At 28.0% G+C, this 27,423-nt stretch overlaps 1 protein-coding gene across 1 annotated transcript; it reads left to right on the top strand.

Annotated features, from left to right (window-relative positions):
• The first annotated feature begins 9,444 nt into the window (after positions 1 to 9,444).
• On the top strand, positions 9,445 to 15,366 carry LOC127290814 (uncharacterized). Its single transcript, XM_051319628.1, has 8 exons — positions 9,445 to 9,507; positions 9,746 to 9,793; positions 12,061 to 12,216; positions 14,082 to 14,226; positions 14,330 to 14,506; positions 14,598 to 14,775; positions 14,970 to 15,049; positions 15,164 to 15,366. The coding sequence occupies exons 3-8, from the start codon at positions 12,187 to 12,189 to the stop codon at positions 15,364 to 15,366; spliced, it is 813 nt and encodes a 270-aa protein (XP_051175585.1). The 5' UTR covers positions 9,445 to 9,507; positions 9,746 to 9,793; positions 12,061 to 12,186.
• Positions 15,367 to 27,423: the final 12,057 nt, after the last annotated feature.

Genomic DNA, 27,423 nt, shown 5'->3' with positions numbered 1-27,423 from the left:
GCAGGAGTTGCAATAATGTCTTTTAAAGATTTCAATGAAAGTGAAGTTCCACAGAATTATTTAGGTTTAATAAATGTAGAATGTAAGTTTTGTAATGCGTTACATTTTTTGTGTGAAAGACCGTCACATAGATCATATAGATACATCACCGAGGAATGTCCCCGTGAAGAGGACATTATGATATCGCCTGAATGTTACAAAAATATTGCCGCTTGATATCAGCTTGACATTCGAGCAATATTCATTGCTACTTGGGAGGTAGATCCAATATAAAGAAATTTTTTTTACATTTCTAATATTAAATTTTTTTGAAAAAAATGAATAAAAAATATGGTTAATGCACACTAGCAACGTAGTCGGCCGCTTGCGGACGACAAAGTTGCTAGTTAATTATAATATTAAATATTGTGATTAAGAATATATTAATATTTTAATATATTAATAACCAGAAAACTTCTGTTTTCGCAAATAAATTAGTTCGGTTAAAGCGACCTGGCCTTTGTCGTTGTTTCCAATGACCAGATCCATTTCGGTCAATTAGAACAGACTATATTTTTGCATGTACTGACCTACATGTTTTAATAGAAGTACTCGTAACTAATTATATAAAAACTTTTTAAAACTATTTTTTTTGGTAGAAGTACATACGCCTGACTTTAACGAATATATAATAAAAGTCTTTCCAGTTTTTGACTTTTTACTCTGTACTACTGATTTAACACCTTTGGATTTTCAATTTAATAATTTTTCTTTTAATTTATTTACGTTATTTCTGCTTTCTTTATTTTGTTACTCAATTTTATTGAATATCTACATAAAATAAAGAAAATAAGTTAAAAAAAATGGGAAAGTGGAGAGATATTTTTGTTAAAAAAAAGGTGAATTTTTTGAAATAAAGGAAATATAGGGAAATAGGGGAAGCACTGTGAAGCCTGGAAAACTAATATTATGAAAATGTATAATTCAAAAATTTGTTTGACTATAGAAAAAATACTGATACGTTTTTTTTTTAACGTAAAAAAAATTTTGACTGAATTTTAGAGATCGACGGAAATCTGACATGAAATCCCTTAGCTATGTTAACAAAAAGTTTATATTGTTAAAAAAATTAGTTTATCATAATATTTACAAATTTGTTGATATTTAATAAAATTTTAAAAAGATAATAATAAAACAAAACAATTTTTCTGAGGTTCTAATGTCTAAAACATTACATTAAAGTTAAATAAATAAATAAACAAATTTATTAATTAATGTAAGTAATCAACTATTAATCATTAATTATACCCACATAGCACAACTTCTTGCTGTGAAGTTACTATAAGGTTATCTGTAGGGTTTGTAAGGTTACCGTGTAAGCCTGCAGTAAACTTGAGGTATTCTTAAAACTTCCGCTTTATAGTAAGCTTACACAGTAAAGTTCAGGTAAGCTTACACGGTAAGGTTGTTGTAAGCTTCCCGTAAGGTTACAGTAAGCTTGCTGTAAAGTTACTGTAAACATAAAGTCATATGAAAATATATTACAAATAATTATATTATAATATATGTATAATGTAACATGGTATCTATTTCTATTGCAGTTACCCGACGTTATTAAAAATAGGTTTGAAAAAATAAAAAGATTTCAAAATTCATAATTAAAAAATTTGTCTGCCTATAAAGAAAAATACTTTTATTTCTGTAAGATACGAAAAGAAATAATTTCGCCCAAATTTGAAAGGTTGATTGAAAATTGACAAGGAGTTGCCCACATAATATACCATAGTAATTTGAACTGTTTAAATAAAATGCTTAAAATTAAAGTACGAGGTGTTTAGATTTAAATGATCTAAATTGTATAAATATATTTTTCAGAAATCTTTGAAAGTTATTTCTCACAACCACAACTGTTCAGCAGATGAAAGTGAAAAGGAGGATCATTTTACGGATACCATATGTATATTATTCTTTTAGTACTTAAGAATATTCAAATGTAATACTGATTTCCTTTGGTGAGAAAACCTTTCCCTTGTAAATTTACACTGGAATGTTTAAAAATCACTATAAAAAGTATTAAGTTTAATTGCTTTTTTGAAAGTATTTATCGATTTTTTTGAGAATTTTGTGAGAATCGACTAAAAAGCTTTTTTTCAATATATTCAAAGTACTTTTTTTCCTTGTTAATTAATTAGAAAAGGTAAATGCTATGCATTTTCACTTAGTACTTTCCCTATATTTTGTGATGCAATATACATTTGACAACACACCAGCTATTTAAATGTTTTATTTTTTTTCTCGTATTTTTGAAAATGTCAAGTAAAAAAAAGTCAACCGTATCAGAAGAAATAAATTTATGCTCTTGTTGAAGCTATATATAAACTTTTAAAATTTTAGCAATTTTTTAAAAGTGTCTCACAACTGGAGACATTTTCTTTTTTTTGACAAAAATCGGTCTTTTTTTATTTTTCAAAATTTTTTTGGAAAGTTTAAAACGTATACTTTCAACACAAAAAATATGGAAATGTCCTTTTCCTTCGTCTTCGAGATATTTATTAATTAATTAATTAGTGTTAATAAAAAATATTATTTTTGGCGATATGACCGGGAAAAACCGGGAAATGACCAGAAATTTAAAATGTGACCAGGAAAACCGGGAAATGACCGTGAATTTTATAGTTTAACTAGAAATTTTTCAGATATTCTAAAAATTTATATCGTCTACTACATCTTGTTGCATTAACTTCTTAAAAAAATGTTTTTTTAAAATAAGTATCTAATTATTTTTTTGTAGTAGTCCATTATTAAAATTTCTTATAAGAATTAATATTAAAAAATTAAAAAATTATGAATTTTTTAGAAACATAATCATTTTTTATGTGAAAAAATTAAATTATTTACAAAATTCTGACAGGAAAAAACAGAAAATTGACCGGGAGTTTAAAATCATAAAAATTATCGCCACCCTGATGAAGTATTTTGGTTTAGTGGATTGTTAATAAATAATTGTCTTACAATGAAATTGTTTATAAAAACCCTCTTATCCAAAATAGTTAATATAGGGCTCGTTGAATGCGGAATTACGTCAGCTTTCAATTGGTAGCTTCAGAATTGCAGTAACTTTATTCATTTGTAAAATATATCATTTTTTATTAACCTTAATTAATGAATTAACTAATATCTCCAAAATAACAAAAAAGGACATCTCAATATTTTTTGGGGTGAAAATAAACATTTTCAGCTTTAAAAAAAAATTAAAAAAAGACCGATCTTAAAAGAAGTCAAAGAAACGAGTCAAATTTTAAATTTTTTGAAATTTTTTTTGGAGCATTCGAAAGAACAGGAAAAAACCTTTCGAAAACATACAGGTCAATTTTTTTTTCATCTTGCTGTTTAAAAGTTATACGTCTTCAAAAATTCACTGTTTAAGGGGGCAATCGTAGTTGTAACGCCAAAAATAGAGATGTTTTGCGGTGACCAACATTGAGAAATTTAGTTTGTCTGAAATCAAAAATTCAAACGGATTTACATTTATGGATAGATTATCTAGTCCTTGATCGAAGGATTTAAAAAAAATATTTGACAAAATAGCAACCTGTCAAGTTTAACTTTCGATTTTCGTCAAAAAATCAGTCGTTTTTCAGCTGTAAAAAGAAAAGTTTTGCATAAAAAAATTAATCCTTCGATCAAGGACTAGATTATTTGAAAAAAAATAACAATTCTTCGTGGTTAAAGTACTTACCCCTACACTGAAAAAAATTTGGGTGATATGCCGTCCCAAAAGTAGTGTGGCTGCTGACTCCTAATTTGGATCGGCTGACTTCTCGTTGTGAGATCGTAAGTAACCCAGAGCGAGAGAGCAGCGTTCCGACAGGAGTGCAGCAACTATCCTACACTAAGATACCCCGTTCAACTAGAACGGATGTTCTCTCGCTATGGGTTCCTACGATCCCACAACGAGAACTCAGCCGATCCAAATGAATGCAGACGGCATGTCACCCAAATTTTTTCAGTGTAGAGCTAATCTATGTGCATGTTACAGCCTGATCTAATCAACTTTTTTTTTACTTAGTATACAGGAATTTTACCCCATGTATATATTTCTCGGCTTAGAAATCCTAAAGAAAAAAATCTAGAGGGTGATGAGTTAGAGATATTATTTATAAAAAATTATTCCAAAGGTATTATTTCTGAAAATATTACAAAACTGAGTATCACCGGAGCCAGAGAACCATCTTAATTCTTGAAGAAAAATATTTTGAAAAAGTAAATGCCATTAGGGCATACTTTGAGACAGAGGGAAACATAAGTAACTGAAATCACAGGATGTCCAACAGACAGGGAAACAATGATAAAGTCAGAGAATATTTTTAATCATGATAAAGTCAGAAAAATTGATCAAAAGTCAGGAAAATATTATTTGATTTTATGAATATGCATTTAAAAAAACAACTTATAAAATGAAAATGAAATAAAAGTTGAAAAAAATTATTTGAATAATTGTTTCGTTTACTCTCTAAATTTGAATTAGTAAAAATGTTTACTAATTTGAATTTCATAAGTACTTTTTGCTTATGAATTAGTAAAATTTTACTAATTATTAGTAACTTTTACTAACAATTAGTAAAACTTAAGAGACTCACTTGTTGCTTTAGAATTAGTTAAATTTTACTAATTGTTAGTAAAAGTTACTAATAATTAGTAAAACTTTACTGATTCATAAGCAAAAAGTGAGTCACTAATTCAAATTAGTAAACATTTTTACTAATTCAGATTTAGAGAGTAAAAAATGTCATAAAATGCTATAAATGTATTTTCACTAGTTTTTAAAAAATTTTAAATATGGCAACCAGGCCTGGCCCTGGTCGGGCACATAGAAATTTACTAACCCGGGGCCAGAACAGGAAATCGGATCGGGGCCAGGTCGGTAATCGGGATGAAAAGTGTCAATTTCTGCACGGGTACTCAGCCAGTACTGTAATTCGATTCTGTGTTTAATAACGGAATTTGTATTTTTAAACATAACTTAAAAAAAAAATTTAATTCTTTTTTAAAAATAAATATTCTTTTATTAAAAATTTTGAAAAATTTTAGTTAGATATTTGTTATTATAAATTTTGTACATAAATTATAATTCAATAACTTTAACTTTAATGTATGTTTAAACTTTTTTCAAATGCTGATTGAGAGACAATATGATACCAAGAAGTTAAATCTTGTTTATATGTCAGCGTGCGTATCATAGTGGTTAGAGCTTTAGTCTATAACTCCGTAGGTTCGATTCCTCCCATGAATAGGTTTTTATTTATTTTCTAGATTTGTGTTTTCCGAAGTTGAACCAGAATTTGAAAATCTGAATTTAAAGTGTAGGTACTAAATAGTTGCGTAGGTATACTTGCTTTTAATTTATGCAAATTACTTTGATTCATTAGCTTCCATTAGTTTTTCCATTAGTATTTTGGAATTACTATTTGATTAGGTATACAAAAAATGGCTAAACAAAAAAATGTTTTTAATAATATATCTATACATTTATGCATTATTAATAAGTTATGATTAAAAATTTTTGACTAAAAAAAGTGGGGTCTGTATTTTAATTTATTAAACTATATTTTATAACATTATTATTTAGTATTCATTTTGTACATACACTACCGACGGGCCAACCATGGGCCAGAGTTTAGCTAACCGAAACTTTAAGTCGTTTAAACTACGTTTCGAGTAGTTGTACTAACCTTTGTGCCCAAAGTTGTTCCGATGGTTGGTTGCACCTGCCAAAGTTGAGCAAACTTTGGTAACTGTAACTACGCATGCCAAAGTTCAAAATCTAACACCGAAAAAGTATGATTCTTTTGAATTTGTATTTCCACGATTTTGATTCTACCCTAACAGCAATAGATATTTCAGTACATCCTATGGATGTCCTAGGCATTTCCAGAAATTAGGATATTCCTAAGAAGTCGATAGGATATCCAAGCACATTCATGTGATGTTCTAGAAATATCCTAATTTACCTGGACAAATGCGGTTATGTCTAGGATATTCATAGTATTTCCTGCAAATCTAGAAGCTCTCAAGGTACATTCGTGTGATAAAATACCTTTACACTAAAAGGTAATTTATTTCCATTTATTATTTATATATTCACTATAATTAATATCATGTTAATCTGTAAGTCAACAAATATTTGATAAAAATGTAATCCTTAAAGACGTAATAACCTCTGCCGTTTAAAGATTCATGCGGACAGAGTGCATACATCATCGAAATATTTTTTATCAGAGAATTATGTAATATTTTTTATGTATTATTATTATTACTTATTATTATTGAATTCCATCAAACGTTCAAATTAACATCTTGTTTATATTAAAAACGAAAAATTTCCCACAAAAGCGAAATAAAGGTCAGAGAAAAATCAGGGATTTTTTTCTTAAATTTCCCTGAATACTAGAGGTATGCAAAAATCGAACCGAAAGAAAATCCGAATTGGAAAAGCCAATTCGAGGTCGAATTCATCTCGATTCGAATTCGAAGCGAACCAGGCAATGCAAAATACAAAGTTTTGAACTATATAATACTGCAACTTGAAATTCCAAGTTTCGAATTGCGAATTGACCGATTAAATTCGAATTAGATTCGATTTGAGCTAGGCAATTCGATATTTGAAATTTGGAGTTGTTCGGTCTGATTTCAAAGTGAATCGAGTCGAGTTGTGCCAATCTTAATTCGAAACTTTGAATTATTTGGTCTGATTTAAATCCTAATCAAGTCGAGTTGTGTCAACTCGCAATTCGAATTAGCTTTTACGATTCGAATTTTCTTTCGGTTCGAAATTCGCCTTGTCGATTCGAGTAATTTTCAGTTTGAGTCGATTAAACGAACACCTCTACTGGACTTCCAGAATTTTCCTTAAAAGTATTAGAATTCTCGTGTGGAAAAGAATTTTGTAATTTTTTCATATTCATGTTGATTTCAGACATCTTCGAGTGGTTCTGATTACTCTCCATCAAATAAAATTGAAATAAAAACATCAGATCCAAGTGAGAATTACTTAAAGGTATACATCTAAAAGTACGATATTAACAAAATTGTATCAGAAAATACATTTCAATTAATTTATTTATTTATTCAGGTATCTTCAAGTAGTTTCTCTGATGACTCAAACTGTTCAAATAAGAAAATAAAAAAAGTCAAGAAACTTCACAAATTGAAAGATCACGAATTGAAGGTATGTTTTTTAAACTAATTATACAGGAAAATAGTACTTTTTTCAAATTAAACGTATAACTAAATTTTTTTATAGGGTACATCAGACTCATCTTTAAATGCAGATGATATTGTAGAAAACCATGAACATAAACGTACAAAGTTCAGAAAGAAAAAATTATCAGATTTGACGTTATCCAATTTTAATCATATAGCTGTAGAAGAAAATATTTTATCTGAACAAAATAAAAAATCAGTAGACAGTAGAAAACATGTTACAGAAGGCTTATTGTTGGACACACCTACACATTCCGAAATCGATATTGAAAATATTTCAAGAAATAAATCTCTTCCTTCTGAAGAGGTAAATATCAGTTCTGTTTTATTTCCATACTTATTGTAAAAATGTACCTTTTCTTGAGATGTTTAATAAATTTTTTTTAGTGCACAAGTTCTGAAGAGGAAGATTCACGTGTGACATGGACTGAACGTTATAACGAATTGAAAAATATTACGAATTTACACTGTTTGACAAACCTGTCTGATGATGAGACAGAAAGTGCAACTTTCAGAAACATTGAGGATATAAATGCTGAGGTATTTACGATTTTCTTATTTTTAACATGAAGGACTACATGTTTTCATATATTAGTTAGATAGTAAGAGTGTTTTCTATATTTTCTGGAGTTTCCTTTAATTTAATTAATAAACGGAAAAATATAGAAAACACTCTTACCATCTAATAATATATTAGAAATTACCTTAAATAAGAAACAACCCTAACATCACTTAATTATTTTCATACATTTTAGAATGTTGTATCTGATCTCAAATATTTCATCAGTTTCATCTAGGTGGGTGAAAATTTCCCAACTTGGCCACCTAAAACTGACTTTTCAAATTTAAAATATTTTTTTTCATAATCTATTGCAGGAAGCCGTATTAAAAACATTCCTGAAATGCGTTTTTGAAAAAATTAATTTTTTAATTATTTATTAACAATTAAATATTTTGTTACCTTTCCACAAATTTTGCAATTACTCCGTTGCTTGTTAATGAAATTTAATAAAATTTGGTGAGTATATAGAAAAATTATTTCTCTTTGAAATGCCATAGAAATTTCAATTAACCTTTATTGTTTATGCAAAAAAAATTGTTTATTTAATAAACAAATGAATATTTAAACTATTTCTCATATGTTTAGGAAAAAATTTCAAAAACGACATAAATCTACACTTCCTCAAATTTAATATAGAAAAAAAAATTTTAGTACCTTTAAAAAATGAGTGAATTACGCGAATTTGAAAAGCGAAATGCAAGCGCTGGAGCAGTCACCACTGCCTCGCGCGGTGCGCTACTACGCGTCGAAGCCTATTCTGTGTTATGGAATGATACTAATTTATACTAACATAATTTATACTAATACTAATTTGGCTAATTAAAAATTTGGTTTAGTGAAAATTTAATTAAATAAGAATTTGGTTAAATAAAAATTAGGCTTAAATAAAAATTCTGCTATTGAAAAATGTGGTTCTACGTTAAATTAATTTTCTAAAATGAAACTTAGTACACATTAAGCGTCCAAATTAAAATCTTTTCAATGAAATAACAAATTCATAAAACTAAATTTGTTCTGATATTTATAAGAAATAAAAATTTTTTTTTTAAATTATAATTTAAATTATTATAAATTAATAATTCAAATTAATTAAAATAAAATAAAATTTGTTCTTATATTTATAAGAACAAACTTAATTTTATGAATTCTTTATATCATCGAAAAGATTTTAATTGGGACGCTCAATGTGTACTAAGTTTGAATTTTAGAAAATTAATTTAACGTAAAACAAAATTTTTTAATAGCAGAATTTTTATTTAACTGAATTTTTATATAACCGAATTTTTTTTAATACAATTTTTATTTAACCAAATTCTTCTTTAATTAAATTTTCGCTAAACCAAATTTTTATTTAGCCAAATTAGTATTAGTATTAATTATATTAGTATAAATTAGTATCACTAGAGAAAATTTTACATTGGAATGTAAAATTTTCTCTAGTGATACTAATTCTGTTACTTGCAAAATAATTCAATGAATATTCGTGTTTTGAAAAAATTCTCAGCAACCAGTTGTAATAAAAAGTTATATGATTGTTAAATAATAAAATAAAGGAAAAATGTGATATTCAAGAATTCTAGTCAATAATTAGATAATAAAGAATAGGCTTCGACGCGTAGTAGCGCACCGCGCGAGGCAGTGGTGACTGCTCCAGCGCTTGCACTTCGCTTTTCAAATTCGCGTAATTCTCTCATTTTTTAAAGGTACTAAAATTTTTTTTTTCTATATTAAAGTTAAGAAAGTGTAGATTTATGTCGTTTTTGAAATTTTTTCCTAAACATATGAGAAATAGTTTAAATATTCATTTGTTTATTAAATAAACAATTTTTTTTGCATAAACAATAAAGATTAATTGAAATTTCTATGGCATTTCAAAGAGACATAATTTTTCTATATACTCACCAAATTTTATTAAATTTCATTAACAAGCAACGGAGTCAGTTTCAGGTGGCCCAGTTGGGAAATTTTCACCCAGGTACTCATATTGAGGTAATATTACTTCAAAATAATGTCATACTAATGTATCTATTTTTCTGTAAGGTCTATGTTTATGCAGGTACATAGTTTTATGTAGTATCACTTTCATTGAAAAAATTTAAAAATTAATGCTTCATGAAAAGAAATTTCTAAAATTTTTAAATAAAAATAAAACTAAAAACTCTAGAATAATAAGTTGCAGGCAATTAAAGAACAAGATTCTCATACTGAAGCATGACCTCAGAGGCACTTTTAAAATAAGAATGGGAATTAATTATAAGAGTTCTTAACGTGGTGTAACACCATTACAGCAGAACTTCTACCGGTTATTTATGAATTTTTTTTAAAGTGAACAAAAATCGGTTTAAGGGGTTTGAATTTATTGAAGTTTATAGCTTATAAAAACAATTTGTTGGTGTACAAACGTTTAGTTGGAATTCAAAATTTCCATCTACTAAGCTCTTCATAAATCGATCTAGTAGCACCTGATATGTCAGTTTTTCTTTGTTACTGATGGTGATGCTCCATTTAGAAATTCGCTCTTACTTGATACCAGAATTTGATATTTTTTTTACATACAAACAATTCCATGAACTGGTTTATACGATTTAACCAAAAATAAAAAATCAATTTTTTCGGGTCAATGGTGTTTTACATAAATAAATCATACATAAATTGATGAACAAATCATTTAGTCGTCTTCTAAACTCCAATCATTTACACTACCGTCGAAAATTGTTGGTACGACTGACGTGCGAGGAGTAGAAATTTGGTGCTGACTTTAAAACAAGATATTTTAAGTTAGAAAAAAATTAGAGACTTGTAACTTAGATGGTTGGAAAGCTGATAAAATTCTGCTTCTGAATGTATATCAAAAAATTTTTTTTCTTTTTTTGGGTATTTATAACACCGAAAAGATTTCAAGAAAAAATTATGCAATTTTCTTATTTTCGTACTAATGTTTTTGACTTCCGGCACAATCTAGAATAATGTATGGAAAAATTTGATAATTTTACAACATAATCCTTAGGGTCTTAGCTTTAATTTGCATTTTTGAAACCTAAAAAATGTTTTGTGGTTCCTGAAATATGTTAAAAAAGGTCCGAGCATGTTTTCCTACAACTCAGCCGTCAATCATTACTTTTCGCCGCCTCGCAGATGGATTGTAAAAAACATGCTCGAACATTTTTTAACATATTTCAGGAACTGCAAAACCTTTTCTTGATTTTCAAAAAGGAAATTAAAGCTAAGAACTTGAAAGATTGTGTTAAATTTTGAAATGACAATTTTTTTACCAAAGAGCTGTTATTTGTTATTCAGGTAATTTTTGATGAGTTATTTATAATAAAATCATAGCGATCCTGATTAAAACTAATTTAAATAATATTTTTTCGAAAAGTAAAAATTTTAAAAAATTGTTTGTTTTCTCTCGTGTATTTTTACACGTTCCTTTTAATAAAATTACAGCGAATCTGTCTTTGTATGCACCATCTATAGAACCTTGTTTGTTTGGCTTAAAATCACTCCTTATCTTAAAATTTTCAAATACAGTTAAAAAAATACTTTTCGCCAAAATGAAAACTAATGCGAACCATCGCATTAAAAAGTATTCATTAAAAGTTCCAATGCGAAATTATTGAATAAAGGGATTCACAGCAAGTGACCCTACTGTTAATTTCCATATGAGATCCTGTATAAGATCGCTTATGGTTTATTATATGAGATTCTATACGAAATCTTATAAGGACATCTCGTAAGAAGAATCTCACCAGTGTCCATATAGGATTCCATATAGGATTCCATAAGGGGTCGAAATTTAAAAAATAATATTTGTGAATAACTCAAAAACGGTAGGAGATGCGCAAAGTCTAACAAAATTTTGAAATCATTTTATATAAAGCAAATATATTTTATGTTTAAAACCTAAAATATGTATCACATTCTTTTTACAAAATAACTACTTTATATTCCCATGTGGGATCCTATATAAGATCTCATATAGAATCCTATATGGACACTCATGAGAATTTTCTCCTGAGTATCCATATAGGATTCTCGAAAGATCCCATGTAGTATCTCATGTGGGAAACTATAAGTAATCTTATATGGGAATTTAAAATAGGGGATCATGAATGCAATTCAATACTTTTAAATCTGTCATTTTATGCAGGGTAATTATAATTTAGGAATAAGGAAATTGTCATCAAAATTTTAATTTAAAAAAAGATTTTTCAGCAAAGAATTTTACTCAAGGACAACTACATTTTTTGTGTTTTTAGGTTGGAAATTTAAATCTAAATGAAATTTTATTAGAAGACTCCGATTCAGAAGAGCAGACAAATGAAGATACTACATCGGACCAAAAGCAATTTGAAAATTTATACAATGTACTGAATAACAAAAAAATGTTCGAAATAATCGACGAACCTATTAAGGTTAGTACGGCTGAGTTGTTACTGATGCTAATCAAGTTTGCTTTACTAAGTGCGCTAAGTTTAAGTGCCGTTTGCAGTCTCTTTTTATTGATAAACAGTATATTTAGCACGCCAGTAATACCAAAGTCAAAATATTTTATTGAAAAATTGTTCAATCCTAAAAACACAACAACATTTCATGGTCTATGTTCGCTATGCGGTATTAGTATAGGCTCTTTTAGTCATTCAAATCCAAATCTACATTGCAATTTATGCAACAAAGATATTGATACTAAACATCCGTCATACAAAGATTTTTTTTGTAACTTTTGATCCAAGCTCCCAAATAATTGAATTACTAAAAACACATATTGATTATTATGATCAAGTGATGCATAATAAAAAAATTGGCAACTTTATTCATGATATTTATGACGGTAAATATTATCGAGAATTTCTAAAACATTTATCTCCAACAGATCGATATAATTACATTACAGTTGTATTCAATACAGATGGTGCTCCTCTGTTCGAGAGCTCATCCTACTCAATTTGGCCTATTTATATTATGTTAAACGAATTGCCTTTTTCTGTCCGTGGTTCACAATTACTCTTAGCAGGCTTATGGTTCGGAAAAAGTAAACCTGACATGAGTGTTTTTTTTACAACCTTTTGTAGATGATATGAATAGACTTTCCGAAACAGGAATTAAATGTAAATTAAATAATGTGGAGCGAATTATAAAAGTATTTTGCTTAGTCTCTTGCGTCGATTCAGTTGCACGAGCACCCATGCAAGGCCTTACTCAATTCAATGGCAAGTATGGGTGTAACTGGTGTTTACATCCTGGGGAATGGGTTGTCTCAGAAAAAAAGCCTGATTCTGGAAGTTTCAAATACCCTTTAATCGATTCAGTTGTTCAGAAAAGAAATGAAAATGATTCCTTCAACCACCTGTCTAAGGGAACAGAAAAGAATCCTTGTTTTGGCTTTAAAAAAACGTCTCCTTTAATAAATTTGAATAAATTTAAAATTATATATGGTTTTGTACCCGACTACATGCACATTATTGAAGGTTTGGGAAAACAATTCACAAATATATGGTTTGGAAGTAATAAGCAAGTTGCCAGTTTCATAGGAAAAATTGATATCGACAAAGTAAATAGTTTCTTACAATCTATTAAGGCCCCTCATCAAGTATGTCGCCTGACGCGATCTCTAACAGATAAAGCATTCTGGAAAGCCCGTGAATGGGAAAATTTTATACTTTATTATAGTCCTCTTATATTACACCGTTTCTTTGATAGACGTTACGTTGTCCACTGGTTGAAATTAGTAGAAGCCTTATATATTTTATTGCAGACTGAAATTACGATTGAAGAAATTAATCGGGCCGATACACTTTTACACGAATTTGTTGCTGGTATAGAAGTCTTAGGGTGCAGTCCCATGGAGCAGATTAGCATATTGGCAGATTAGACTTGACCAATCAGGTGATTGCAGGGAATTTCTGGTTTCTTTATATCGCGTTCCTAAACTCATCCGTTTTAGGCCACGGTAATGACGTGCCGTGTACACTCTAGTGTCTCGCTATTTCATGAGCTTTAAAATTTGTTAAACTGTTGTCAAACAAACGTTTCTCGATTCTCCGACAAAAGCAAAATGCCTAAAAATACTAAGAAAGAAGAAATGTCTGGGCCTGTAAGTATTTTAAGAAGTAACACGAAGTAGTAAGTAATAAATAAAGCTTAAACAATTATTATTTTAATTGAAGTAAATAAAAGTAATATATAAAAGTAATATAATATATTTTGAAGATTGATAAACAGTTATTTTTAAAAATAAATGTTTTTGTTATCATATAATATAAAACGAATAAATTTCCAGCTTATTAAATGCGGTTACTGTGGAGAAATTATAAATTTTACACGTGAAACTTTGGAAAATCTTCCCAAAAATCACGGTTGTTTTCAACATTTTGATCAAGATGAACACGGATTTAGTATAGATGAAAAAATGGTTGTAACATTAGGTAAAAATACATAGTTAATTTATTATTAATATTACAAGATCATCAGTTTAATAACATGTTATTTAGTGTTTTACAATATTTATGTATTTTTTAATATTTGTAGTCAATTTAAAAACACCTGAGTCTCCTGTACCGATGTCAGATATTGACCTGAGTGATGCTATTATATATGAAGTCCAAAAACGACCTGCACTTTATGATTTTAAAAACATCAATGTCAAAGAAAGGACTAAATTAAAAAAAAAAGATCTATGGCAACAAATTTCGTGCTGCATGAAAGGTATATAAAATTTTGAAAAAAATTGATTTTATAATTAATAACTAAGAAATCAAAAGTAATTATATGACTATATGCTAAAAATCTTTTACAGGAGTTTTGACGGCTGAACAAATTGAAACTAAGTGGAATTCGTTAAAAAAACAGTATCTGGAAGCAAGGAAGAATGAGAAACATCTGCCTAGCGGATCTGCTGCAAAGCGAAAGCTGAAGAAAGTCTTTCCTTTCATGAAGCAAATGGAATTTCTTAATGATATGCAGATTTTTGACAGGTAAGTTCACTTAATTGTTATTCACAATTTTATTATATAAATAAAATTAAATGTCTATTTTACATGCATATGTGCTGAAAGTTCAATGTTATTACGACTTTCTATTATTTTGCAATAATTCTTTAATCAAAACATTTTGTACAAATTGATTAATATATTTATACACATATATTTATATATAATTTTTGTTGCAGCACGATATCTTCTCTCAAGCCATCGGTCAATGTAGAAAGTGAAGAGAAATTGGATAACACTGCTGATGAGCCTGAAAATGGTATGTGAGAAAGAAGTTTTAACTTTCGTAATTAATATAGTAAATCTAATGTTATAGTAATTATGATTGTAATAAATACTTAATAATTAATACTTACATAATTTTTTTATATAGAAACCGATGATGATGTGTTCATGAAATTCCAAGAAACAGCAATGGATGTTATGACAAATATTCATCAGAAACCCGATGTTATAGACGGATTTGTAATGATTGTTAAAAATCAATTAAAAAAATTAACAAGCAACCAGCAATTAAATGCAGAAGCAGACTTATTGAACTGTACTAATGATTTAGTTAATGCTTTTAGTGATTGATGATTTATATTATAATAAAAGAAAATGAAATTATTATGAAAATAATAAAGATGTATATTAATTATATACGCATTACCGTAATTTATTTAATTCTCTTGACCTTTTTCTTGGATTTCAACATTCTACAATTATATTAATTAAAGCTATAATTGTATTGATTGTCTAAAAGTGTTAACACTTTTTTTAAATTAATGGAAAACTTTTTTCCTTTTTTTCATTCTTTGTAAAAAAACTCATATGTAGATATTTATTGACGAATTTTAATAACTTTATTTATTATTATTATATTATTTATTATTTAAACTTTTTCCGTCATTTATTCTTTGTAAAAACTTCATATGGGTATTTATTGACGAATTTTATTGAATATTTATTATTTTATTTATTTTTGTAATATGCTAATCTGCTGAATTTCAGACCCCCATGGAGCAGAATAGCATAATAGCCGATTAAGAAGGAACAAATTGGATAATGTGTTTAAAAAGACAAACAGCTGGCCACTATGGAAAGTTAATTTTCATTGGTCCATTTTCTATTCTGCTTTTTCAATTATGCTCCATGTGACATCCGGGTATGGAAATCAGCATAATAGCAGATTAGAAGAAAAAAGGGAAATTTATGTTTATATTTCAATTTAATTCTTTAATGATACTTGTAAATAACCTAAAACTTAAACATTGTTGAATAATTATTATCAAATATAAATATATATTTTTTCTTTTTTAAATCGTGCTCTTTCAACTTATTAAGGTGCCTCATAAACGAGACAACGACTGCCATAAAAACACATGATATAGAAAAAGACACACATATTTCTATCCTTTTTTATCATAGGTATTGCTGTGACAACTGTTGTCCATTGAGAGTCCAATATCTATATTACTTTATGTTTATGATTAATATTTACAACAAAAACTAAAGTGGAGAATTATTGTTTTCAAACAAACGGACACATTTAATTCTTTTTTCACACCAGTAATTTTTACGATGCCTGAATAACATTAATATAAAAAATACTTCACATCTAAATTAAAGGTAATTACCATGTTAATAACATATAACAATTAGAAATAGTCATATATTCTACATGTTAATAAATATCCTTAATATATTAGAAGATTATTGTAAAATCTTATAATATTATGTAATAATGCTTTTGTATTTCTTATTTAAATGGTTAAATAGATTCTTAAAATATATTTAGCTCTTTGAACATAATTAAAGGTTATGATGACAAACTCCTAGTATTTGTATATGAAATACAAGAATCAAAAAATAATTTTTATAATTTAATTAATACAAATTAAAGTCAAAAGTTATTTCAATTTTTTATTTTCATTTAAGGTTCATTTCTATAATTGCTTTGTCGACTATTGGTTTGAAGCACTTTTTTTAAAAATATTTTTTTAAAAATAAATAGTTCAATTTTAATTGATTTACAAACTACCAATTTGAAGGTTAGAACGTCCTCTACGCAACTAAAAAAGAAAATTAAAAAAACATCTATTTAATTACAAGTTATTAATTTTTTAATAATTATTCAAAAAATTGTTGTCGACTATTGGTAGTTTACCTTATAGGAAATATTTCAAAAATAAAAACATTTTGTAACCCTGCTGAAAAAAATTATAGGATACGTTAAGGAATAAAAAACATTCAAATCATGAATAACAAAATTAAAAATAAAATTTTATAAGCGATATTCATTTACATACTTATATTTTTTATTTAGTTTGCAGTTTATTCAACCAATTATGGATCTTCAAAACCAATTGCAAACCATCCAATTTTTGATTATGGAGTATAATCGAACTTCTATGTTGCCGTTCGCCAGAGAGTCAGTGCTTCGAAAAATAAGAAATCTTTGGGAATTGTACATTCGTTGTAAACGTGCAACAAGGTTGAGGAATTTTATTCCATCAGTTAGACGATTTTGGGTGCGACCCATTTTTAGTGCTGAGAGAAGATATCAACAAGGAGACAGTGATAATTTGCTTAAAGAATTACGAGAAGATGAGGACCATGAAAAGTATTTCACATACCTTCGTGTTCTACCCAATATCTTTGAACAACTACATGAACTTGTTCAACCTATTATAGAAAAGCAACAAGTGGTTCGTGATCCCATCTGTTCTAGAACTCGATTGGAAATAACACTTCGATATTTGTGTACCGGAGATTCAATGGTGTCTCTTTCATTTGCATTCAGAGTGGCACACAATACCATTTCACTTATAGTACGTGAAACATGTCAAGCAATATATGACTGTTTAAAAGATGATTATTTTCTTCAACCATCTGAAGAAAATTGGAAGAAAATCAGTGACGATTTTAGCAGTTTGTGGAATTTTGATAATTGCTTGGGAGCGATTGACGGCAAGCAGGTTGAAATACAAGTAAGTGCGGTTTTTATAAATAAATAAATCCGTAATTTATATATTACTGTAGACACATAGTAATATATAATATATGGTACAGTATTGATCAGTTATAGTTTCACTGAGCTTGTTTTGCATAATACACAAACAATTTTTTGTACACGAAAAAAAGGGACAAATATTTTTTTACCAAGGGCGGCGGAGATATTGTGGAATGTGTGGAGTACTCATTCACACTCTGGATTTTGTTTTTATTTTTATTTCTTAAGAGAAATGTTTGCAATAATACAAAAATGAGAAAAATGCCTATCGATAGGCATTTTTCTGATTTCCAAAAAATGTTTTTTTTTAAAATTAGAGTTGTGCAAAAATCCCGAAACCCGACCCGAGTTTTCGGGATTTTTGCACATCTCTACTTAAAATAATTTAATTTTAAAAAAAATGTCTTTTAGTAGTAGGGCTGTACCAGTTCTAAAACACAGGTAATGCAGGTGTCTACATTACCGACATATGGTAACTCTACTTTACCCTTGGCTGATGTTACCGGCCGTTGGCGCGAGATGGCGCTGTTGCTCGCGGAAATATTTGAAATTTAACCCTTTTGGTTAGGTTGATGTTACCGAACGTTGCCGCGAGATGGCGCTGTTGTTCGCGGGAATTTTTGAAATGTTTAACCCTTTTGGTCACCTCCCTTACCACCCACTTTCAACCCTCTTGGTCACCCACCACCCCCTTATTTGCATATGACTTTTTTTTAAAATTTAACCCTTTTGGTCGCCTACCCACCCCCTTATTATACATATATGTCTTCTCTATGTATAAATATACATATACGGTCCCAAAAATTTAAAAATCATAATTAGAACCTCGAGGAACAAAGGGTTCGCGAGATACCGCGCGGGACTGTGGGTGGTTGGGAGTGGGTGGCTGTGGATGGCTCAAAAGTGAAAGGTGCGCGGCAGATGTGCGCGTACGGTCACCGGGGCCCGTTAGTAGTCCATGCGTCAAGTGGGGGTGGAGTTCAGTGGTGGGATGTTGTGTATGGTGGGGACTACATGTTTGCGCTGTTGCTCGCGGAAATTTTTAAAATTTACCCCTTCTGGTCACCTCCCTTACCACCCACTTTCCACCCTATGAGCTACCCACCACCCTCTAATTGGCTCTGTTGCTCGCAGAAATTTTTAACCCGTTTGATCACCTCCCTTACCACCCACTTTCCACCCTCTTGGTCACCCACCACCCCTCTAATTTGCATATATATTTCTTTAACATTAATACCCACTTTCCACCCTCTTGGCCAGCCACCACCTCCTAATTTGCATATGTCTTCCCTATGTATAAACATATACGGCCCCAAAAATTCAAAAATCATAATTAGAACTTGAGGAATAAAGGGTTCGCGAGATACCACGCGGGACTCAAAAGTGAAAGGTGCGCGACAGATATGCGCTTACGGTCACCGGGCCCATTGGCAATTTCTTATTACTTATCTACACTGCTCGCGGGAATTTTAAAATTTCTTTTATCAACCGTTGAGATTATCAAGGAAGGATAAGTTTCTACACTACCATAGTTTGATGTTACTAACCTATACTAAGAGAGGGCACCACTACTGGTGGGAATTTTTGAATTTAACCCTTCTCTTCATAGAATATTATATTTAAATATATTTAATTTATATATAACTATTTTATATATGAATATTTAAAAATCTTAAGTTTTTAAAATAAATATTTTCCTTAACTTAACATAGTTAGAAATATTTTTTTTTCTCCAAATTCTTATTTCTTGACATCTGTAACATCTTGCATCAAGGTTGTTGCATACCTACCTATAACCTGTCATAAAAAATTTCTAGCTACATTCCACATTTTTTAAAATTTGCACACTTTTTTCCACAACTTTTCCTCACTTTTTTTTACCCCCCCCCCCCTCATTTTTTTACACCTTAAAGAAAGGCATTACTTTACATGCTTGTAAAGTAGGCTTACAAGTATGTACGCTGACAACATCGAGCGTTATGGCTTTATTTTTGTAGAACTTTGACTTTTGCTCGCTATTGGCATTTAAATTTGTATACAAAACTAATTATATAGAAATTATTACATATTTTATGAATTTAATAAATATTTTTTATTATAAATATAAACATTAATTATAGCTTGTTATTCACTTAATAAAAAGCATTTTCTCTAAATTGGTGTCGCACAAAGTATTGTGTGCAATACATATGAAAGAACATTTTCCGACTTCGTGCAAATTTTACACTTGTCTGAAAACATCTTCTTCCGGTAAGGTAAAAGTACTCATTATGGGACAATTTATAAAATTTCACCTACTATGGGGCAAACTTGGAAAACATTAATTTGAGACCTGAACATTAAAAAAAAGTAAACCGAAAAATATTTTCCTGAATAAAACACATATTTTATTTCACAGAAATAAAATAATAAATGATCTAAATATTAATTGAAATTTTTAAAAAATTAGTTTTTTGCGTAATGTCAAAAAATGGAAAACATCGTTCATGATTTCAACAAAATTTCAAAAACCCTATGACTTATTATTGATTATACTACAAAAGTAAGACTATAATGTGTTATATATAAGTGATCAAACAATTACTTTTTTTATTCTAGAATCTATTTCAAAAATGACATAATATAAATTTAATTAATTTTTTGAGAAACATAAGTGTTTTATAATAGTTTCATAATTTTATACGCGTCTGCAATTATGGGACGGCAAAAGGCTTTGTCTCAAATCAAGGTACACTTTTAAAACCCTGATCCTATTGTGGGACTCGTCAGTTTGTTGATTTATTTAAAGAATCTCTCATTATAATTTTTCTCAAGGATCATTATTTATTTATATTTTAATTATACAATATATAAATAAACAATAATAAATAATTAAAAGTTAAAAATAATTAATTGAATCCAACATAACCTCCAAATATTGTTTGCATACAATTTAAGCTGAACTTGTTTATATATTTCATGTACATTAGTACAAAAAGTGACCGCTAGAGGACAGCAGCAGACGGCTCATAAATTGTGCGCAAGTGAAAATACAACTTAGTACCATTATAATTATGAAAATTAATTGACATTATAGTAACAATTTGTTCAGTGTCCCATAATAGGAACCGCATTGATGGGACAAAAGTGTACTATAAAATTCATGTCTCATAATGGGAACAAGAGAACTACCGTAACGGTGACTACGATTTTTTCAAAACCGCTAAACCGATCGAGCTGAAATTTTGGGATGCATGAATATTCTTCAAATTAGACTTGCCAGATTTTTTGTGGTGTCGAATTAAAAATTATTGAATTTACATTTAGTAGAATTTAAAAAAAAGTAGATTTTACAATGAACCCAATTTTAATTTCGAAAAATTTCTTTTTTAAAAAAAAAAAAAAAAAATTATAATTTTATAGAATTTTTATTTAACTGAACTCTAATAAAGCAGATTTTATAATATATCAAATTTTCAAATAACATCATTTCAAATTAACAAAATTTATATCTAGAAAAATGTTCATAAAAAAGATTTTTTATTTATCAGAATCTTTCTTTTATCGATTTTCTATTTATCTGAATATTCACTTAAAATTATTTTTATTAACAGAATTTCCAATTCAAAGAATTTATATATAACAAAATTCCTATTTAACAAAACTTTTATTAAATAATATTTCTTTTTTATTTAATTTTTATTTAATAGAATTGTCATTTAACAGAAATTCTACTTAGCTAAATTTTAAAGAGAAAGAATTTTTATTTCACCGATACTTTATTTGACCAAAGATTCACTTATCCGAATTTTCATTAGATAGAATTCTTAAAACGTCCAATTTCCATTTGATTGAACTTTCATATATCAGATCATCCACTTGACAGAAACATTTCAGTGGAAGTTTTAAAATCAGCCAATCAAAAATTATCTTTTCGCTGGCGCGTCTCAGTCAATCAGAACGTTCAACTTTAAACGCCTTTCCTGTATAATTCTGTTTTGTCGCGTTTTCAAATAGTTAACTTTAACTTTTCAAGAACATGTACATTTTCTTGTACAAGTATATTTTCTTGTCCAGGATCTTGTACAAGTTCTGGTATAAGAATATGTCTGAATTCCGGATGCTGAACTTGTTCAAGAACATGTAAAAATTCATTAATGAACATGTAAAAGAACTTGTACATTTTCTTGTACAAGTTTTTTTTTAGCTGGGAACTATTTGAACAAACGAGGCAATAGTAGATTATGGTTATGTAGCGATTGACAGCGACACAACCAACCCCAAGCGAAAGGTACAATTAACCTCGTTGCGTCGACGCTCACTTTTTATCAAATATTAAAAAACTAGATAAATTAAATGTCAGATTTCATACACTATTAAATCCGTCGATAAATTTGGATCATTTTAAAAAAAATATATATATATCGACATCTTTAAAAATGCATTAAATTACTAACAGCTAATTATTCAGTTAAGCAGACAACATCAAAATAGTTGCCAAAGATATGCATAAGTAAAACAATACTTCTCAAAATTTCAAAATGTCCTCTTGTGGCAAGCTTGCAGGGCAACGTTGGCGAAAGCTTGCTGCAAGTCTGCAAAACTTAATACGATAGGCAGTTGTAAACGGAAGCTCCTTCGGCCGTGCAATAAATTTTTCAACCTCCAAAGCAAGGTGCCCGCATGGTTCGTTTTCAGTTTGTTTCTCTAATTCATGCAAAGATACACGAGGCCGCCCGATCAATTCCGAACGTCATTCGGCTTATCCATAACATTATGCATATGTTTGTAGCTTAACTTTTTTAATTAACTTTTTTAAGCTTTAAATTTTGAAAAAGTTAAAATTAACTATTTGAAAAGTTAAAGTTAACTATTTGAAAAGTTAAAGTTAACTATTTGAAAAGTTAAAGTTAACTATTAGAAAAGTTAAAGTTAACTATTTAAAAAGTTAAAGTTAAGTTTTGGTAAAGTTATATGTAAAAAGCATGTAAATATTTGAAAAGTTAAATTTAACTTTTGGAAAAGTTAAAGTTAACTATTTTGAAATTTAAAGTTAACTATTTAAAAAGTTAAAGTTAACTATTTGAAAAGTTAAGCTTAACTTTTGGAAAAGTTAAAGTTAACTATTTGAAAAGTTAAAGTTAACTATTTGAAAAGTTAAACTTAACTTTTGGAAAAGTTAAAGTTAACTATTTGAAAAGTTAAAGTTAACTATTTGAAAAGTTACAGTTAACTTTTGGTAAAGTTATATGTAAAAAGCATGTAATTATTTGAAAAGTTAAAGTTAACTATTTGAAAAGTTATAGTTAACTTTTGGCAAAGTTATATGTAAAAAGCATGTAAATATTTTAAAAGTTAAAGTTAACTTTTGGAAAAGTTGAAGTTAACTATTTTGAAATTTAAAGTTAACTATTTAAAAAGTTAAAGTTAACTATTTGAACAGTTAAGGTTAACTTTTGGAAAAGTTAAAGTTAACTATTTGAAAAGTTAAAGTTAACTATTTGAAAAGTTACAGTTAACTTTTGGTAAAGTTATATGTAAAAAGCATGTAATTATTTGAAAAGTTAAAGTTAACTATTTGAAAAGTTATAGTTAACTTTTGGCAAAGTTATATGTAAAAAGCATGTAAATATTTGAAAAGTTAAAGTTAACTTTTGGAAAAGTTGAAGTTAACTATTTGAAAAGTTAAAGTTAAATATTTGAAAAGTTAAAGTTAACTATTTGAAAAGTTGAAGTTAACTATTTGAAAAGTTAAATTTAACTTTTGGCAAAGTTATATGTAAAAAGCATGTAAATATTTGAAAAGTTAAAGTTAACTATTTGAAAAGTTAAAGTTAACTATTTAAAAAGTTAAAGTTAAGTTTTGGTAAAGTTATATGTAAAAAGCATGTAAATATTTGAAAAGTTAAATTTAACTTTTGGAAAAGTTAAAGTTAACTATTTTGAAATTTAAAGTTAACTATTTAAAAAGTTATAGTTAACTATTTAAAAAGTTAAAGTTAACTATTTGAAAAGTTAAAGTTAACTATTTGAAAATATTTTACCTTCATTATGAGTCTTAATACTAAGGGTATAGGTTCAAGTAATAAATAGACTTTTTTTTTATTTTTTAAAAACTAATAAATTAATTTATTCAGATAAAGTATTTAAAATTTATTATACATAAGATTCAGAATTTTCATAAAAAGATTTTAAAGTAGTATAAGTACAATCCACTTCATCGACGCCATCTGATAAATTTCTCAATTCATTCGATGCATTCAGAAACCAATTTCGAAGAATCATAACAATGTTTACAGCACAATGATTAGTTTGAGTAATATGATGTGTACATCTAGTTAACAATGATTCAGTTTTAATATTTTTAATCGCTGGACAGTCTATATCTTCTAAATTTTGTACATTTAACAAATATTTTTCTAACCACTGCTTTTTTTCAACACCTTTCGTGTAGATAGTTTTTGCACCTCGTAATGTTTCTTGTATAATAGTACGCAGTTCATCATAAGATACATCTCCAGACATCCAGTGGATTCCATGATAATTGTTTGTTAGCCAGAGATTTTCACTTTTATAACGTTGAGGTAATGAATTCCAAGCACATGGAGGTTCAAAGAGGTAAACTCGAGGTTGAGCATCAGCTTCAAGAGGAAGTATAGCCAACTCTTTGAAAATGAAATCGTTGCAGGGTTTCTTGATCAAATATTTACATGCATTTTACATATAACTTTTCCAAAAGTTAACTTTAACTTTTCAAATAGTTAACGTTAACTTTTCTAAAAGTTAACTTTAACTTTTCAAATAGTTAACTTTAACTTTTCAAATATTTACATGCATTTAAATATAACTTTTCCAAAAGTTAACTTTAACTTTTCAAATAGTTAACTTTAAATTTTCAAATATTTACATGCATTTTACATATAACTTTTCCAAAAGTTAACTTTAACTTTTTAAATAGTTAACGTTAACTTTTCTAAAAGTTAACTTTAACTTTTCAAATAGTTAACGTTAACTTTTCAAATATTTACATGCATTTTAAATATAACTTTTCCAAAAGTTAACTTTAACTTTTCAAATAGTTAACGTTAACTTTTCTAAAAGTTAACTTTAACTTTTTAAATAGTTAACGTTAACTTTTAAAATAGTTAACGTTAACTTTTCAAATAGTTAACTTTAACTTTTTAAATAGTTAACTTTAACTTTTAGAAAAATTTAAATTTCTGATTTATTTATCCAACTATTGTGAGAATTAGCAAATCCAAGCCATTTTACATAGACTTTATTATGACGATTTTTAAGAACTTTCTCAACAAGATAAACATCTGAATATTTGACTTTGGAAATTTCTTCTTCGTAGATACCGCCTTCGATGGGTTGATCTTGATAATCCTTTAGCTTGTATGTTACCGGCTTTGTTGATTTTACTTGAGTGATGGTGAATATTTCAGTTGTCCCGTTGGGTGTGTATCCTTTTTCGAAAAAATTCTTCTACTTGCTAACTCGAACTCGAACAGTTACCTCGACTGAAACCAATAGCCTTGGTTATAAAATTAAATGTGTAGATATCTACTCTGACATGAAGGTAGATATTTGCAAATTTGATACATTGGATTTATCAGCTAATAATGTATATGACATTCTGCAAGCTAACAAAAAAGTCTTAAGCCTTATGAAAGATGAGTGCAGTGGGAAAATCGTAACAGAATTTGTTGGATTGCGGATTAAAATGTACAGTCTTCGCGTTGAAGGTCAAGATTTCATTAAAAACAAAAGTAAAATTATCAAGACAATACTTGTAAATAAAACTATTCCTTTAGTGATTGTCTATTCATCTTAAAAAAAGTTCAAATTCAATTTTGCTTAATCGCATTAAGTATACTAAAAACACATTCTTTTAACTTTTTTAAAAGTTAACGTTAACTTTTGAAGTAGTTTACATTAATTTTGCAAGTAGTTAACTTTAACTTTTCTAAAAGTTAACTTTAACTTTTCAAATAGTTAACTTTAACTTTTCAAATATTTACATGCATTTTACATATAACTTTTCCAAAAGTTAACGTTAACTTTTCTAAAAGTTAACTTTAACTTTTCAAATAGTTAACTTTAACTTTTCAAATATTTACATGCATTTTACATATAACTTTTCCAAAAGTTAACTTTAACTTTTCAAATAGTTAACGTTAACTTTTCTAAAAGTTAACTTTAACTTTTCAAATATTTACATGCTTTTTACATATAACTTTCCCCAAAGTTAACTTTAACTTTTTCAATAGTTAAATTTAACTTTTCAAATAGTAAACTTTAACTTTTCTAATAATTAACTTCATCTTTTCAAATAGTTAACTTTATCTTTTGTAAAAGTAAACTGTAAGTTTTAAAATAGTTAACTTTATCTTTTCAAATAGTTCACTTTATCTTTTGTAATAGTTAACTTTAACTTTTCAAATTTTACATTTCTGATTTTTTTTTATCCAACTATTGTGAGAATTATCAAGTCCAAGCCAATTTACTTAGACTTCATTACGACGATTTTTGAAGACTTTTTTCTACCAAATAAATATCTGTAAATGTCAGTTTGGGAATTTTTTTTGATCTATGCCGCCTTTGATGGGTTGATCTTGGTAATCCTTCAATTTGTAAGTTACTGGATTCATTGATTTAACTTGAATAATGGTGAATATTTCAGTTTTCCAGTTAAGTATGTATCCAGTAACTCTCAAATGTAGAATTATCAAATTCTTTCCTTTTATCAGTATGCAAGTTTTTAGGAACACGTTCATTCACAATGTGTAGATTCCATAGCTTCAGAAACATCTTTTCCACATTTACTTTTTACGGGAATAACCTATGCATACTTAGAAAATATACCTAATAAGCATGTAAATATTTAAAAAGTTAAAGTTAACTATTTGAAAAGTTAAAGTTAACCATTTGAAAAGTTAAATTTATCTATTTGAAAAGTTAAATTTAACTATTTAAAAAGTTAAATTTTTGAAAAGTTAAAAGAATGTGCTTTTAATATACTGAATGCGATTAAGCAAGTTTAGGCAAGTTCCAACTTCATTGTTGGAGGAAGCACGAAAAAGTCGTTATAATATACAAAACAAAAATTTTATGCTTTTCACGGACTAGACATGTTTCAACTTGTCTTTTTTGAAAGGGTACAAAGAAAAAATTTATGCTTTTTACAGACTAGACATGTTTCAACTTGTATTTTTGAAAAGAACCAAAGGATATTTTATCCAAAGATGATGTCATTAATCTGAAGGAATCTATAAATTTAGATTTGATATCATTTTTTTTAACATGTTTAGTAAAACTTATGTACTTTTATTTATTTATTGAATGAAGACTAACTTCCCTTGAAACACAGTCGCGACAGCTTTTATAATGAAATGAGCATCATAACCACTAAAGTTATGAAAAAAACTACAGGAATAATTTTTGAAACCTGATATTTAAGATTGCAGATGAAATTCGTTAAGAATTTAATGGTGTTGAGATTGATCGTTGCAAGTATGTTGGACATACAACTACTATAAAAAGCTTGTTTTCCTTAACACCACCTCAACTTAACCGTGCTGAAAATTCAGGAGTTTTGAATGTGGAATTGAATACAAGAATGTCATTACAAGATGGATATTTTGATGTATCAATAC

The sequence above is a fragment of the Leptopilina boulardi genome, unplaced genomic scaffold (assembly GCF_019393585.1).
Source record: "Leptopilina boulardi isolate dan_hultmark-lab unplaced genomic scaffold, ZJU_Lbou_2.1 LbouV2_81, whole genome shotgun sequence".
In the NCBI taxonomy this organism is placed as follows: Eukaryota; Metazoa; Arthropoda; class Insecta; order Hymenoptera; family Figitidae; genus Leptopilina; species Leptopilina boulardi.
Note: the sequence above shows the minus strand (reverse complement) of the source record. Positions and strands in the feature narration are given on the sequence as shown.